The sequence below is a fragment of the Cyprinodon variegatus genome, unplaced genomic scaffold (assembly GCF_000732505.1).
Source record: "Cyprinodon variegatus isolate N-32 unplaced genomic scaffold, C_variegatus-1.0 Scaffold78, whole genome shotgun sequence".
NCBI lineage: Eukaryota > Metazoa > Chordata > Actinopteri > Cyprinodontiformes > Cyprinodontidae > Cyprinodon > Cyprinodon variegatus.
The window spans coordinates 1,524,469-1,540,168 of record NW_015150531.1 but is presented as its reverse complement, the minus strand read 5'-3'; the positions used below and the strand labels follow the sequence as shown (position 1 = coordinate 1,540,168).

The window sequence follows — 15,700 nt, the reverse complement described above, 5'->3', positions numbered from 1 at the left end:
GGTTGAACTGTAAAGTGCCTTGAGATGACATGTGTTGTGAATTTGGCGCTATAGAAATAAACTGAATTGAATTTATTTGAATCGATTAGGTATTGCAGATACAACTCAGGTTTCAAAACGGCATCTTACCTGTTTCAGACAGTTATTGTGTATTTTGCTCTATAAAGTACTTTAAAGAAATTAGAATTACTATTGAGATGATTACAGAAACAAACACTGCCAATTACTGCTTCAGATTATATTATTCCACCAGAAAATTAAACATCAAATCTCTTTTCAGAACTCTGATTTGTGGTGAATTAGTGGTGTCAACAGCCTACTTCTCTTATTGGTTGAATGGAGTTTCAATTAATTTTATAAGAATAATGTAGGTAGTACCCTGCTTAATTTGAAAAAACAAATAACCAATAATAAAAAAAACGCTTTAGAGCCCACCCTTTGCACGTGGTCTTAGAATAATATATATATATATTAAAAAAAATGAAATGCAATGGAATGCCGCAATAAAGCAGTCACAAACATGGATTAATTTATAATTCAAACATTTAATTAGTTTTATATAGGTACACATTACTGACTGGTGTATACAATTGATGGCCTCACGTTTGAAGATGTTTAAATGATTTTACTTTGAACATGCACAGTTTATGTCTTCCATTTTCAGACAAAGTGTAGAGGCTTTAAAATGCTGGCAACGGTTCTCAGTCATCCAGGTCATAGTCATTCCAAAAAAATTAAAAACAATCCACTGGACTAGGTTTTAAAGTTTGAAGACGTTTCACTTCCCACCCAGGAAGCTTTTTGTTAGAAAAATGTATATGTTATAATTTTATTTCCAGTTACAGCTATCTGGCCCAGCAATGTTAAGTGTTACTCTAAATTAGGAGAGCAAATATTTCTCTCAGGGCCTGGTATTATCCAGCTATGCAGCCGTAGGTGACTTACATAACTTCTATCTTATTATTAACTATTATAATAAGATAACTTCTGACCCCTCCTAATAACATCAGACTCCTCCTGGTAACGTTTGACCATTCCTGTAATTCCATTTAAGTCGAATGATAAAAGCAGCAGAAAAAAGAGGTTTGGGCAGAGTTGAGTACAGACTTTCAATGGGTCTCACCCTTGGTCTGTCCTCTCTCTCACTTTTGCAGCGAAGAAAAGAATGCTTGCTCTGTTTGGTTTTCATTTCTAGGACAATAACTGGTTATGATTATTACCCCAACACTTTTTCAATTCAAAATATAAGGAATAGTGTGGAGTTTGTGGTTTTATACAGTAGCCCAATAAAGCCTTGTTATTGTTTTGTAAATATTCAAATTGGAACAGAGTAGAGGTCCATCCGTTTGAAATGTGGGTCATTTGGTGGGGGTCTTTAAAGAGAATAGATGGTCTGGCTGAATAGACAAACTCAACGTTATTCCTGACATTTTAAATTGAAAAAGCTTCCTGGATGGGAAGCGAAATGTTTTTAAACTTGGAAACCAAGTCCAGTGGATTGTTTTAAAATCTTTATTTAACAAAAAGCAGCCTTAAAAAGAAATAAAGATGAGGGGGAAAAATATTACATTTCAAGTGCATATAATAAAAATAACAATGTTTTAAGAGAAATTTGTGGATTCAAGTTAATTTATTTCAGTAATTAAATTAAAAGAAAGAAACAAACAAAAAACAGTTAATAAAAGCTGATTTGTTCAAGCTTTTTTTTTTCGTTACAATAAATTTCATCCAACAGGTGATTATTTTAATTTGACAAACCAACATACGTCGGCCTATATACAGGCCTGTGTGTTTATATGTATTGTTTTATGACTGACATGCTTGAGGGAGGAGCCTCACCGACCCAAGATGGCGACGGCGCTCGCGCTCCGTTCCAGTGAACGGGGCAGTAGAAGATATACCCTGTATATATTTGGATGTCGCTGATGTTCCTTTTTTTCACGAGAAAAGAAGCTAAAACAAAACAAAAAAATCAATAAGAAAGAAAAAAAAAACGTTTAACGCGGGGGAACGACAAGACATTATTTGACTTACTGTCACATTTTATTTTTATTTTAAATCTTCCACCCTTATTGGCTATAACTGTGAGCTCCAGCTTTGAACGAAGGATTGCGTAAAACTCAATATTGTCACAGCAGTTGTAGCGTCAAAACGGAACAGAAACTGGCCTTATTGTTGGTAATTGGAATCAGCAGCATGATGCGCATCGCTTCCCCCGCATCCGGAACATCCTATAGAGATGGAGCTGCGTCCAGCATCGCTGGTGAGTGGAAAATATCTGATATACATGTATGCGTAAGTGTGCGCATATTATATATGATACATGTTCTGATTAAGGAAGGGTGTAACTAGACTGAGAGCGGGAGGAAAAATAAACCTAAACGGAGTTATATATTTAAGAATCGGTGTGTTTAAGCACAGATGTAATTAGGTTTGTCGATCAGGACGTGCAACATGTTGCTATAGACGGCTGATATATATATATATATATATATATATATATATATATATATATATATATATATATATATATATATATATATATATGAATGTCATTCAAAATAGCATGCTGAATTGAATATATTTGAAATATTATTAAATATATTGAGGTTTCTCTCAAAATATTAAAGTTTGATTAATTTATTCTAAATGAAAACAAATTAAGTCATATAAACTTTAGAGAACAGGATGACAGCCAGATGTGTTAATTGGCCTTTAGTTATCTGTTTTGAAACTACACTACCTATAATCCTTTCAGGCTAACTTTCATCCCATATATTCAGATGTTGCACTCAATTTACTCAGAATATCATTCCAGATATTCAAGTTATATTCAATAAAATCCAAATTGCATTCAATGTACTCAGAATATTATTCAAAATATTCAGGTTTCATTCAAAATAAATAAGTTTAATTGAGTATCTTCAAGTTTTATTCAATATATTTCAACTTGTGTCATTGGACAATTTAAACATTTCCCAACAGTTCATAGTCATTACCTGTAAGACGAAATTTATTATAACAGGAAAAGTCTTGACAACATGAGCTTTTATCAAATTTTTTGCTTGTGTGTGTTGGTTTCTTTTGCCTATTAAATTGAATTACTGAAATAAATTAATTCAATAAATGAATTAATTTAATAAATTAATTTTGATTCATGAGTTTGTCTTCATGCCTTGTTATTTTTAATAAATGCATTTGACAACAGATGTTATTTATTTCAGTCACTTCCTTTACTAAGATCATTATATATATAGATATATATAGATCAAAAACATAATAATAAAATCTTTACACACCACTAAAAATATAATGATGTATCTAAAATGTATTTATGGCACTGGCTCCTCACATTATTCTTATCCTTACTGTGACTGCTTATTGATGGATTTGATTAAATAATAAATAAACAATAATTGATATATATATGCTGTTTGAAAATGCATATATATTTTTCCCAGGTTTTTATTGTCAATACACTGTCACAAGTACAGAGCTATGATATAAATATGCATATCATAGCTATATATGTGGTTGTGTGTGCAACATTACTTTTAGATGACTGAATGACTGCTAAACTTTCTTTCATTTTTTTTTATAAAGGTATGCAAGTTGATGCCATGGAAAGCTGAAGATGGAAATACTGTCCAAGAAATTCAGGAAAAATCTACATTGAAGTTTGGACTGCACATTGAACAGAAATGCATAATTGTTGACGAACAATGAAGATTAGCATTGATTCCCAACTCTGATGAGCCATAGCATTATTTAGTCTGTACTTGTGACAGAGCATTATTGATTGCAGTGAGCTAATAGAACAGGGATGGTGTGACACAGGAACACATCTCTCCAGTGCTGTTTGAAAAGCAGACATGATTGTGCATTCTAAGAGGAAAAAATAACATTACGAAGAACAAAAAGTAATAATTGTCCAAAATTATTTTTAGCCTTAATCCATTTCTGCTCGACAAGATACTTTACTATTGGATAAGAAAGACAGAAGATTTGGTTCTGCGTTTTTGCCATGCCTCGCAATCAAGCTTTTTCTGAACCAGAGTACTCTGTGGAGTATTCGGCAGACTGCTCTGTGACATTGCCCTCTGACCCTGGACAGGCTGTTGGAAGAACACACGATGTTACAGTTCGAAATTCTGGATCCTGCCTCTGCTTGCCCCGGTTTATGCGCCTCACATTTGCTCCTGAGTCGTTGGAGAATCTCTATCAGACCTACTTCAGAAGGCAAAGACATGAGACCCTTTTGGTGCTTGTTGTGTTTGCTGCCCTTTTTGATAGTTACATCCTCATAATGTGTGCAGTGGTTTATACCTCTGAAAAGTTTGCTTCCATTTCAGTGGCATCTGTGGGATTGGCAGGACATATTATTCTCTACCTGCTGTGCCGCTTTGGACTGTTACCAGAGCGGATCTCAAGACGTTTTGTGCCCTATTCCCTCTGGGTTCTGATAGCTGCACAGATATTTTGCCACTTGGGACTCAACTATGCTCGTTTCCACCAAGCCAGTGACACAGTGGGCTGGCAGGCCTTTTTTAGCTTTTCTTCTTTCCTCACTCTGCCTTTGAGACTGGCACCCATTGTACTCATCACTGCTGTTTCCTGTGGAGTCCACACTCTAGTTCTTGGAGTCACCATCGCTCAGCAGCAGCAGGAGAACATCCAGGGATCTGTACTTGCCAGACAGGTAAAAATTGAGGAGGAGATTTGGCTTGTTTTACACTTAGGTGGCATAACAATTTAGCATTAATGTTGTTCCGGTTGGTATATATAATATTTCAAAAGTCTAAACAAAATTCGATTAAATTAGATAAAAACATACCTGAATCATCAGTCCAGTCTCGTATTACTTTAGTGTAAATAAGTCACTTGACCTAAAGCCATTAATTTTACAGAGAGAAATATAGAAAATAGAAAAAAAATCTGTCCATTTTATTGGGCTCCAATAATGAGTAGCATTAATTTTTGTGTCAATAGGTTTTAAGAAATAAAAGTAATTGGTTTTGGTTTGCCAGATTGTTGGGTTAGGATAGTTATTGACCGTCCGCTCAAGAACTGCTGTTTGTGAGAGGAGCGAGTAGCCAAGCAGAATCTCTGAGCCAGTGGATTAAACCATTTTAACTCAGGGCTTGAGGCTTCCTCTACATGATCTGCTTCTCTTTGCCCAATGTTCTTTGTTTCTGGTGAGTAGAAATCCTTTGTCTTATAAAACCAGTGTTGTTCTCTTCAGTCAGCATATGGGCTAAGCTGTTTTATGTAAAAAAAAAAAACTTGACTGTTTGAGACAGTTTGAATGGTCCAAATGCCAGATCTTAACCCTCAAAATCATCTAAGTCCTGATAATTTTTTATTTTGCCATTAAGAGCAGAAATTGTTTTCTTTTCTCCCCTGCTAACTCATATTGATTTTTGTTGAGAACAGTCACTACCTTTGGGAATAATCAAATTAATCTATGGTGTCATATTTATGTAAAAAAATCAGAGAGCAAAATAAACATTCTCGCATGTATATTAAAATCCAAACGGTGGCCGGCGAATGTTTTTGAAGCATTTATAACCAACAATTTATATTTATAACAACAATTTGGCACAATCTGGCACACAGAGGTTTAGCGATGCTGGTGACACCAAAAGTTCAAAGGCCCACTGCTCTGTAACTGTTATACGTAGAGGTCAGAAATTTTCTGAAATTGTGGTTGACATGATGTAGGACAAATGTAATAAAATGACACATGCACATTTTTCAAGCACGTTTTTATTACTGCTACTGTATTACTTTTCAAAAAAGATCTATTATTTTCGAGAAGAAAAAACCACTTTGAGTCATCTTTGAACTAATGCAGTTTAGGCTGTGTTTTAGTCACATTATTTTCCTTTTATTTTCAGAAACTAAAAGGTGTGAGCTTTCAAATGATGTATCACACATGTAATTTGGGCTGCTGAGTTCAAACCCCACTCCGACAGACTGCCACTCTGAGTCCCTGAGCAAGACCCTTAACCCCACCCTGTTCCCTGGGCGCCGCACAATGGCAGCCCACTGCTCCCCAAGGGGATGGGTTAAATGCAGATAGTTCATTTTGTTGCTCTCTACTTGTGACTGTGTAATGACAATTAAAGCTGGAAAAAAATAATGCTGTGGGAACACCAGATCCGCTAAATTACATGATACCATTAAATGCAAAGTCAACACACTGTGCCAGTCATGTCTGATCTAACAAGCTGAAACAACTCTGTTTACATTCTATAAACATGGAGCACCGCTGGTAAGAGGGACAGATAAAAGAGTGAAATAAGGAAGCACGCTGACTAGTCCTGGCTTCCTTCCATGTTGTTCTCCATTGTTTACATTCCTGATTTCTGTCGCTCTTGTGACATCATCAACGCTAACCCTGCATTGGGGACATCAAGGGATTAGACCTAGCTTTTTTTGACCAGGGGGAAAGGAGCCGAATGGCAATTGTTAGCAGGTCGACTCATGTTTATAAAAAAAAATGTTAACCCTGTATTTCCAGTGGGAATGAGGATTAAGGGATGCGCCCAGCCACCCTGCTGAGGAAGCTAATTTCAACCCGGCCGCTTTAACCTCTGTTGGGAACCGCCCAAGTATATGCTTCAAGTCTTAGCAGGAGGGAGCCAGCAGAACCACCTCATCGGCAAAAAGCAGGGGAACCAGACCCCTCTGACCAATGGCTTCTCCTAGAAATTCTTGCAATAATGGTTATGAACAGGACCAGCGACAAAGGGAAGCCCTGTCGGACTTGCACCGGGAACAGGTCTTACTTAATGCTGGCAATTCAGACCAAAACTTTACTCCAGTTGTACAGAGACTGGATGGCCCTTAGTAAAGCGCCACCAACTCCATGTTGCTGAAGTGCCATCCACAGGGTACCACGAGAGACATGGTCAAATGCCTTCTCCAGATCAACTAATTACATTTGGGCTGATTAGGCAAAGTCAGAAGCACCCACGAGCACCCTGCAGAAACTGTAAAGCTCGTCCACTGTTCCATGGCCAGGACGAAAACCACACTGGAAGAAGTTTCATTTGGACATTCATTTAAATTCAAATTCAATAACAAAAAAATACTTAAATTAATCCCAAAGTCGTCATAAAGATCTTGTACAACTTTTTCACTAAAGTGTGTGCGCGACGGGATGTTGTAATGTGGTTCAAGCACTTTCAGTGCAAAGCAGTTGTCCAAAGCAAGGGCTTTGCACAACTCACCAGGGTCTCACCAGGAGATGACGCTTCTTTAGATCTTAATTTCTACAAATCATGACAGAATAAATTAGATCAAAGATTGGCGTTTAAAAAAGGAATCTTGGGGGACCAGCCAATGGCCCATCATGGAAGGTGGAGAAATTTTCAATGGCTACTACTGTATAAATGGTATGCATTGCAATGCATTTTGCTTTTCAAACACATTGCTATGGTCAATGTTTTTCCACTGCCATGAGGCTTTCTTGTGCCTCAGTGCCTACACACCTTCACAGCTGTGGTTTCCGGCTCGTAGCAATTGCCCGTGGGTAAAGAAAATCACTTGAAAATAAATTGATGGTAAATAAATAAAAAAAGAAGAAATCCCTCTTACATTTATCAGTCAATGGAGTGGTCTAAAACAGTATTAGCCAATCAGAAGAAGAAGGGGACAGGTCTTAGGAAAGCGTGTACCTCCTCCTATTCTTTCTTGCTCAAGTCACCAGATAGATTGTGGTACAGTCCTGAAGTTTTAAACGGTCAATAGAGAGATGTGTAAAAAGTCAAAAAGTAAATAGATTAAACTTTGTGTTTGGAGAGAAGGATGATGGAGAGAACGGAATCGCATGGAGTGGGCACAGTGCAGTTCATGAATTCCAAGGGAAGATGTCACGACCATAGATAAATGTCTGAAAAATAAATGGTGATGGGCATGGCTGGAGGAGACAGGGCGAGATGGCAAGCCATTTAGCAGCTGGTGCAGGAAGTTAGGTGAACCAGGTGCTTGCTTCTGCACGCTGTGCTCCAGGAAGCTTATTTACGCATCCAGCAGCAAAAAGGTGCTACGCAAACATGACTTATAGGCCGTGGTCATCAAGCTGCTGTTCGTGCGGGCCCTCACTCTATACATCTGTCGGGAGCCTCCGGCAGCAGCTGATGTGCAAAGCAGTTGTCACGGATCATGTGTAAGCTGAGCCAAAAATATTGATCCGAAACGGATCATGGATCAATGACGATCCGTTTGCACCACTGCTTGATAGCATTCATTTTGCCAAAGGGGGTAAAGTTATAGGTGTTATTTTTGACCAGGATATGTTCTTTAGTTCCCATTATAAATATGTTTTTGGATTTCCTTCTTTTTTCTTAGGAAATTGCCAAAAATAGAAATATCTTGCACAAGAGAGATGGAAAGGTGTAAAAACTCATCTATGCATTTATGATTTCAAGGCTTGACCCAAAAATTCATAAAATACATTTAAAGGCCTTATCCAAAATGTTTCAGCAGGAATTTTGGTGACTACTAAGAAAATAGATAATTATTTCCTTATTTCATCCTTCTTTCATTGGCTTTGTGTAAAGTCCAAACTTGAATTAGATTTTTCTTCTCGAAAATAAAACCCTTAAAATCTCAGTTTGCGACCCCGCCCCCCCGTGCAGCGGTTCAGCCTTTCCGGCTGTCTGTGCGATCGGCCTTCTCGATTTGGTGCAGGTGCGTGCCATTTTTAAAAACCGAGGAACAACTACAATGGACAACAACGACGAAAGGTTAACCGAGGAGGTTCGGGAGTACAACCACTTGTACGATGCCTCGGACAAATTGTATAAAAAACTATATTGTCATGGTTTTGGTTTTGTTCAAGGTTTATTTTGAGTTTTCCTTGGTCTTATTTCGATTCTTGTGTTCTAGGTATTTTTGATTGTATTTGAGTTCTTAGATATTTCCTGTTTTCCCTCTTGTGTCAGTCTCTTTTTCCCTAGCTCTCTTCTTACCTCTGTTAACACCTGCTCCCAATCTGCTAATTAGCCTGGTTTTTGTTTCTCTCTCTCATATAATCTCCTCCTGTTCAGTCACTCTTTGCTGGTTTGTCATCATTACTTTGTTCCCTTCTTGTTGTGAGTACGGTATTCTTGGTTTTGAGCATTTTTTTCGATTTTTGCTGCTGTTAAACTTTTGTCATTAAAACGTAAAGTAACCACCTCAAGCTTTTGCTGCATTTGGGTCCTGTCAAACCACCCCCATTGTGACATATGTCCTTGTTCCTGTCTAGAAACTCTAGACTCTAGCATCTTGCAGATGCGCCATTGTTGTTTTGGAAGAAATACAATCCCGCCGGAGCTGCCGAAGTTCTCGTGACCATCCTCAAAAGTTTTTGTGACCATCCGCCAAAGTTCTTGCGAGTTCTTGAATAGGCTCCCCCTTGCGCTTTGGCGGGAAACTGCCCGATGCGTCCCTAGAAATTCCAGACCGATGGTGCAGAAGCATAGAAGCAAAACTTGTTCGTGACAAGACCCAAGCGACATTTGATGTGTTCGGTTGCAGAAGTATGATCTGCACTTTAGGTGTCTCTAAAACTAGAACAGCACCTTTTTAAATTAATGCTCCTAACACACAACAGAGCTTTAAGCATTTAATGAGTTTTTATTGTACGGCTTTATTCATTATATACTGAGTACTGACTTATAATCTCTTTTTTGTATTTTATCAAGCTGCTGGCGAACATTGTGATCTATATTTGTGCCATCACTGTGGGTGTCACCTCATATTACATGGCTGACCGGAAGCATAGAAAAGCTTTCCTGGAGGCAAGGCAATCATTGGAGGTGAAACTTAACCTGGAGGAGCAAAGCCAGCAACAGGTCAGTGGAACATTTATACACATTTTGTAGTATTAGGGAGTGGGCCATTAACAAGATGTAGTTTTCCAAGTCAACTCCCAGTAAAAGCAGAAGTCAAGTCAATGCCTTATTCTATGACTTCATAATATTAAATCAGAGGGGATTAAACATGATGCATCTTATTTACATGTAAGTCTATGGTTGAAGTGGATGAAGGTGCATCAGATGGTCCTGCAGGGCGTTTTGAGCAGTGCGTCATGAATATTTAATCATCTGAGGCACGTTCTGTTCTCATTAAGCAGTTGACACTTGAAGGCTAGAAAGGCCACCCCAACCAGGTGTTTTGTATTTCCTACTTCCAGAACAAGCAATTCTCCTAAAACAGAGGGTAGCAGCAGTGATACTATCAGATGGAGCTGATGATGACATGATACACCTGCTTTAACAAACCTACTGTCATTCAGACAAGGCATACAAAACACTGTGAGGATTGTATATCGTATATATATATATATATATATATATATATATATATATNCAAAGGTGTTGATGGCAGCAGCACAGCTGATATTTCTCTCCAGGATGGAGTCACAGCCAAACAGGAACAGACCAGATGAAGCTACTATGAGAAAAGGGATACAGAATCCTTTCTTATTAACATTAGCATTTTCACCGGTATTACATTATAATACGATTTGGACCCATCAAAATCTACAAAACAAATATTTACATACAGTTTTTTTCAGTAAAATTTGATCATTTTATCTGGGACCACTCAAGACGTTTTGTGGACATTTTATTTTAAGCCTCATGATTTATTTATTTTTGTCGGTTTGCATTTGACAAACCTATACTGAAACCAGTCCTACATTGGTAAAGTAATGACTTACTCCTTTTATCCTAAACTAATTTTGTACATCAAAGTTCAGTAGCATTACGCCAACCTGCTTTTAAACTATGCTGTTACTATTCCACAGCTATAACCAAAAAACTCCGTTTTCAAAAACAGCCCATGAACCTGACATGAATGGATGTGAGTGGCTTCTTCAGCATATTTCAGCTCTTCTGCTGAAGGAATGATCCACTCGGTGATAGCAGTTTTAATTTAATTGTCGATGCAATGATGATAAAATTTCTATACTATTCAATTAGTATATATTTCTTAACCTTGAATGACCTTAAATGACTACCATTTCTATTGGTTCAGAATCCTTTCATGTCGACATGTTAGCGTTTTACCCGGATGTAAATGTTTTTATGTTTGGACCAATCTCTTCACTTAAAAAGTAATACTATTATTCTCCACTACTCTAGACATCTTGGTCTTCTTTTAAGATAATTAATTGTTTTGATGATAAAGGTGTAGCTAGCACATGTAGCACATTTCTGATTGAATAGGTAACTGAAACAATCAAACAGGGCAATATTATGCATTAGTTTACTAACCACATTATACAGTACATTGAATAACCCATCCATCCATTTTCTTTACACGCCCAAATAGGGTGGTGAGGGGTTCTGGTGATCTCCAGCTGTCTATGGGCGAGAGGTGGGGTCCACCCTGGACAGAGACAAACAACCATTCACGCACACCTAAGGAGAATTTAGAGAAGCCAATTAACCTAAAAGTGATGTCTTTTTTTTTTTTTGGACTGTGGGAGGAAGCCGGAGTACCCGGAGAGAACCCGCACATGCTCAGGAAGAACATGCAAACTCCATGCAGAAAGGCTGGGAATNAGCACATGTAGCACATTTCTGATTGAATAGGTAACTGAAACAATCAAACAGGGCAATATTATGCATTAGTTTACTAACCACATTATACAGTACATTGAATAACCCATCCATCCATTTTCTTTACACGCCCAAATAGGGTGGTGAGGGGTTCTGGTGATCTCCAGCTGTCTATGGGCGAGAGGTGGGGTCCACCCTGGACAGAGACAAACAACCATTCACGCACACCTAAGGAGAATTTAGAGAAGCCAATTAACCTAAAAGTGATGTCTTTTTTTTTTTTTGGACTGTGGGAGGAAGCCGGAGTACCCGGAGAGAACCCGCACATGCTCAGGAAGAACATGCAAACTCCATGCAGAAAGGCTGGGAATCGAACCCATGACCTTCTTGTTGCAAGGCAGCAGTGCTACCCACTCACACGTAAATAATCACTAACAAAAAAATACTTTGATCAAATAACAGATCAAACTCTGTTCTGCATGAATAAAAAATAAAACAGAGATAGACTGAAAATGTGATTTTCTAAATATTGCTGAAGAAAATGAAAAAATTTGCTCCAGCAGAACATGTTAAGTTTAAAATATAAACATTTTACTGTTTGGAAAAAAGAAAAAGTTGCCAAAATTAATAAAAAAATGTAAAAACGAACTTAATCATAAAGTTGAATTCTTATTATTGGTACAAACAAGAGAGAGAGAGAAAAACAGTAATATTTACCTCTAAGCACAAGTCAAATTAACGCTTAAAAAATGTAAATGTCAAGCTATAAATTAAATTTGAATTTGGGCAGCTACTAATGACAGAAATTGAAGCATAGAAACAACATCACAACTTATCAGCTCATTGTATCCCTGAACAATGTTCCAGGGTTGAGATCTAAAAATGTTTTAATTTCAAGTCTTTTCAGAGAGCAAAATCTATGCTTTCCGACCATAAAATGTCTGCATTCTTAATTTTTAAACACAGAAAATCATTATTTTAATTAGCATATGCAGGAACAAACTATTTAACGGAATTTTATTTAAACAAAGAATGGGTTATAAAAGCTAAAATCTTGTTGATTTTAAGTGTAAAAAAACCCACTTATCTAGGAAGTAATCTGAACAGTTTTTAAACTTGGATGAAAATCAACAGTTTTTTTGTTGAAAATGTCAAAAAGTTGTGTCATTTGCAAATAAATGTCCTATAATAACAAACGTCTGCAAGTTAATGTGATGAGCTGAAGCATCCCAGCCTGCTGACCACCCAAGGGGAGGGGGAGGTCACAGTGTCTAGTTTGGCTCAGTAAGTTTCCTTAATGACCCACAAGTATGTAAGCAGCAAACATGATAAGAGCTGTTTGAATTCTCCAAATTCTAAAGACAGAAGGCTACAGAAGGGTTAGGGGCTGTAAAATCAACATTTCAAACTAATTTATTAAAAACAAAGACTTTAAAAGCATTCATACAAAACATTCCCATAATGCCATTATGTTCCCGTCGTCTTCTTCAGCAAATACTTGAAATTTTCACACTTGCTTACAATTTATGTCATACCTGCAGCGGTGGAAAGTAACGTAGTTACTTGATTACCCTACTTAAGTATATATTAGTGCTGTCAATCGATGACATTTTTTTAATCGCGATTAATCGCATCAACGCCTAAGTTAACTCGCGATTAATCGCATTTTAATCACACATTTTTTTTCTGATTGAAAATCATTTAAATACTCTCGATGACATACAAAAAATACATACAGGCTAGGTTTGTGCCAATGTTCTTTTTTTTAAATGAAAACAGGTCACAGACACTGATTTATGCCATAGAAACATATGGCAAGAAGATGGGGAGGCATGTAGCAAAAAATAACAATTATGTAGCCAAAAAAAGGCCCTGAAAACAGGCTGATGTAAAAGACAGTCTTTACAGTTAATACAGTCTTTTGAACAAAGACAAGCATTTTACCCTACTGCTATAAAATGTAGTAGAGTTAACATTAGATGTCAATTAACCAAGGTAATAATGAACAATTTTCAATCAATACATCAAAATCAATAGACCGACATCACTAGATGGAGGTAGTCTATGCTCTAGAAAGTTACTTTTCAGCCATTAAAATGGCCTCGCGTTAACGCGATTATAACGCGATAATTTTGACAGAAATATTTAAAAAGTGTGTATTCAAAACAATAGCAGAAGGGATCTGCAGTCATGGCGGCTGCAGCAGCTAGGGCTGCTAACACAGGCTAGTGACCAAGATGATGAACATGTGAGTCACTAACCTGGCTGGACAGTTCAGTTCACAGTTCGTGCCCAGAGAACGACAATGTTTCCAGCCAGTCAGCTGACAAGTTGCAGCAAACTCTGCCAGAGAGTTCCAGACGCGGAAGCCAAGAAGAGCTTACAGTAGAAAAGATCCAACCAGATGAAGGAAGGCAGGATAATCCACAGGGCAAAGTCAAGAGAAAGATCTAGGTTCAGTGCACAGAAGAATCCAACAGAAGTACGAAGGTCAGGTCAGGCAAACAGATCAGACAGGGGCAGGCAGGCTCAAAGGTCAAATACAGAAACGGCAATCAGAACACAATAGAAACGTTAGGGAACTCTCAACACCAAAGGCTGAAGAATAATCTGGCACTGATGGCTGGGACCAAGGAGTTTAAATAGAAGCAGGAGCAGGTGGATCAGATGAGCAGTGAAGAGGAACAGAGCTAGTCAGGTGAATGGAATGAGCAATCAAGCGAGCCATCAGCAGTAAAATCCTGACAATTGTAACTTTCTACTCCACTCCATTTCCAACAAGCTGCTAGTTTCTTGTTCCTTTTGGCTCAGCTTAGCTTTGTAGTCCACTGCTGCTGTTTTTCTTTATTGAAATGTATTTTCAACATGGCAGCTAGCAGCCCTTGGGTCTGAATGTGGATATAGATCTTTTAAAGAAAACTCAGGGTCCATTTTATTAGTATATCAATTTTATTGAGTTGTTATTTGTTGCCATGTGACCAAGTTGTTCAGTAGGATGAGTTCTCAAAGCAGAGTTGTAGTTTCTTTGTGGTAATTTATTCAACCTTAAACCTCTATTCCATTTTAGGAGTGTGAGGAGACTCAAGGCTCTCCTTTTTTATTTATTTATTTTTTGTTTCTTTTTAAATAAGAAATAATAATCAAAATAGTTGTTATTTTTTGTGGCATTTTTATAATAAGGATCTTTCTAAATTGTGTAGAATCTATAGCAGGTGGTTCTACACATCAATTCATCAGGTGGTTTCTTAAAGTTACAGGTTCTTTAAAACTACTCTGAAATGTATGCAGAAATGTACTAATAATAGAACATTTTATTTATATTTTTGAATAGTTAGTATTTTTAAAACTGATATGAAACACATTTCATATTATAAGCATTCTGATGGCATTCCAGCAACAGTGTTTTTTTATCAAAAACATAATTTAAGTGCACAAATAAGGAATAGTTGTATTAACCATACATGCAAACAGGGTTTTATAGGAACTTGGGACCCTGGGCACTGCCTTGTATTTGTCATGATTTTATCTAAAGCTCGGACCCACATGCAGTGAAGCCAAACAGAGAGACACAGAGTAAAAGTTAGAACGGGCTTTATTGAAGGGAAAGTTGAGTTCAGTGCAGAGTTCCTCCGAACTCTGCTCGGCCAGGAAACTGGAAGACGAGGGGAAGACAGACTGTTAGATTCAGGCTCAGTGGGGAATTGGAGTTGTTAATCCTGAAGGAGAGGATTTGTTGCCACTCACGTTTCCAGAGAAGAGGAAACACGTAGACTCCAGTCTGTGAGTTGGTCTTCCAGAGTTTGTTTGATTCGGTGGAGGGCGGAACAGGGTTTACCCAGAACTCGGACGGAGTGGAATGATGCAGCCGCTGGTTGCAGTTTTCCTGTGGTACTTGAACGGGTCGTGGTGAAGATGACTTCGTTACTCAGAGAGTGATCTCAGCGTCTATAAAAAGTTGGGTGGATCCAAACCTCCTGTTTGGAATCCGTCGCTCAGTGTAATGCTGCGTTCACACCGGACGCAGCAGGCGCGGCAGAAGCAGCGAGTTTACATGCAAAGTCAATGGTTGCGCCGCAAACGCGTTGCTGCTCGAGATGGAAAAATTTAACTTTTGCTGCTCGACGCACCGCGTCAACCAATCA

At 37.8% G+C, this 15,700-nt stretch overlaps 1 protein-coding gene across 1 annotated transcript in view; it reads left to right on the top strand.

Moving 5' to 3' along the window:
* Positions 1 to 1,865: 1,865 nt before the first annotated feature.
* The window catches only part of LOC107083590 (adenylate cyclase type 3-like), a 22,845-nt gene continuing 9,010 nt past the window's right edge, over positions 1,866 to 15,700 (top strand). Inside the window, exons 1-3 of the mRNA XM_015372941.1 lie at positions 1,866 to 2,263; positions 3,604 to 4,699; positions 9,696 to 9,845. Coding sequence (XP_015228427.1) covers positions 4,025 to 4,699; positions 9,696 to 9,845 — 825 coding nt within the window. The 5' untranslated portion in view covers positions 1,866 to 2,263; positions 3,604 to 4,024. The remainder of the gene's footprint in view (positions 2,264 to 3,603; positions 4,700 to 9,695; positions 9,846 to 15,700) is intronic.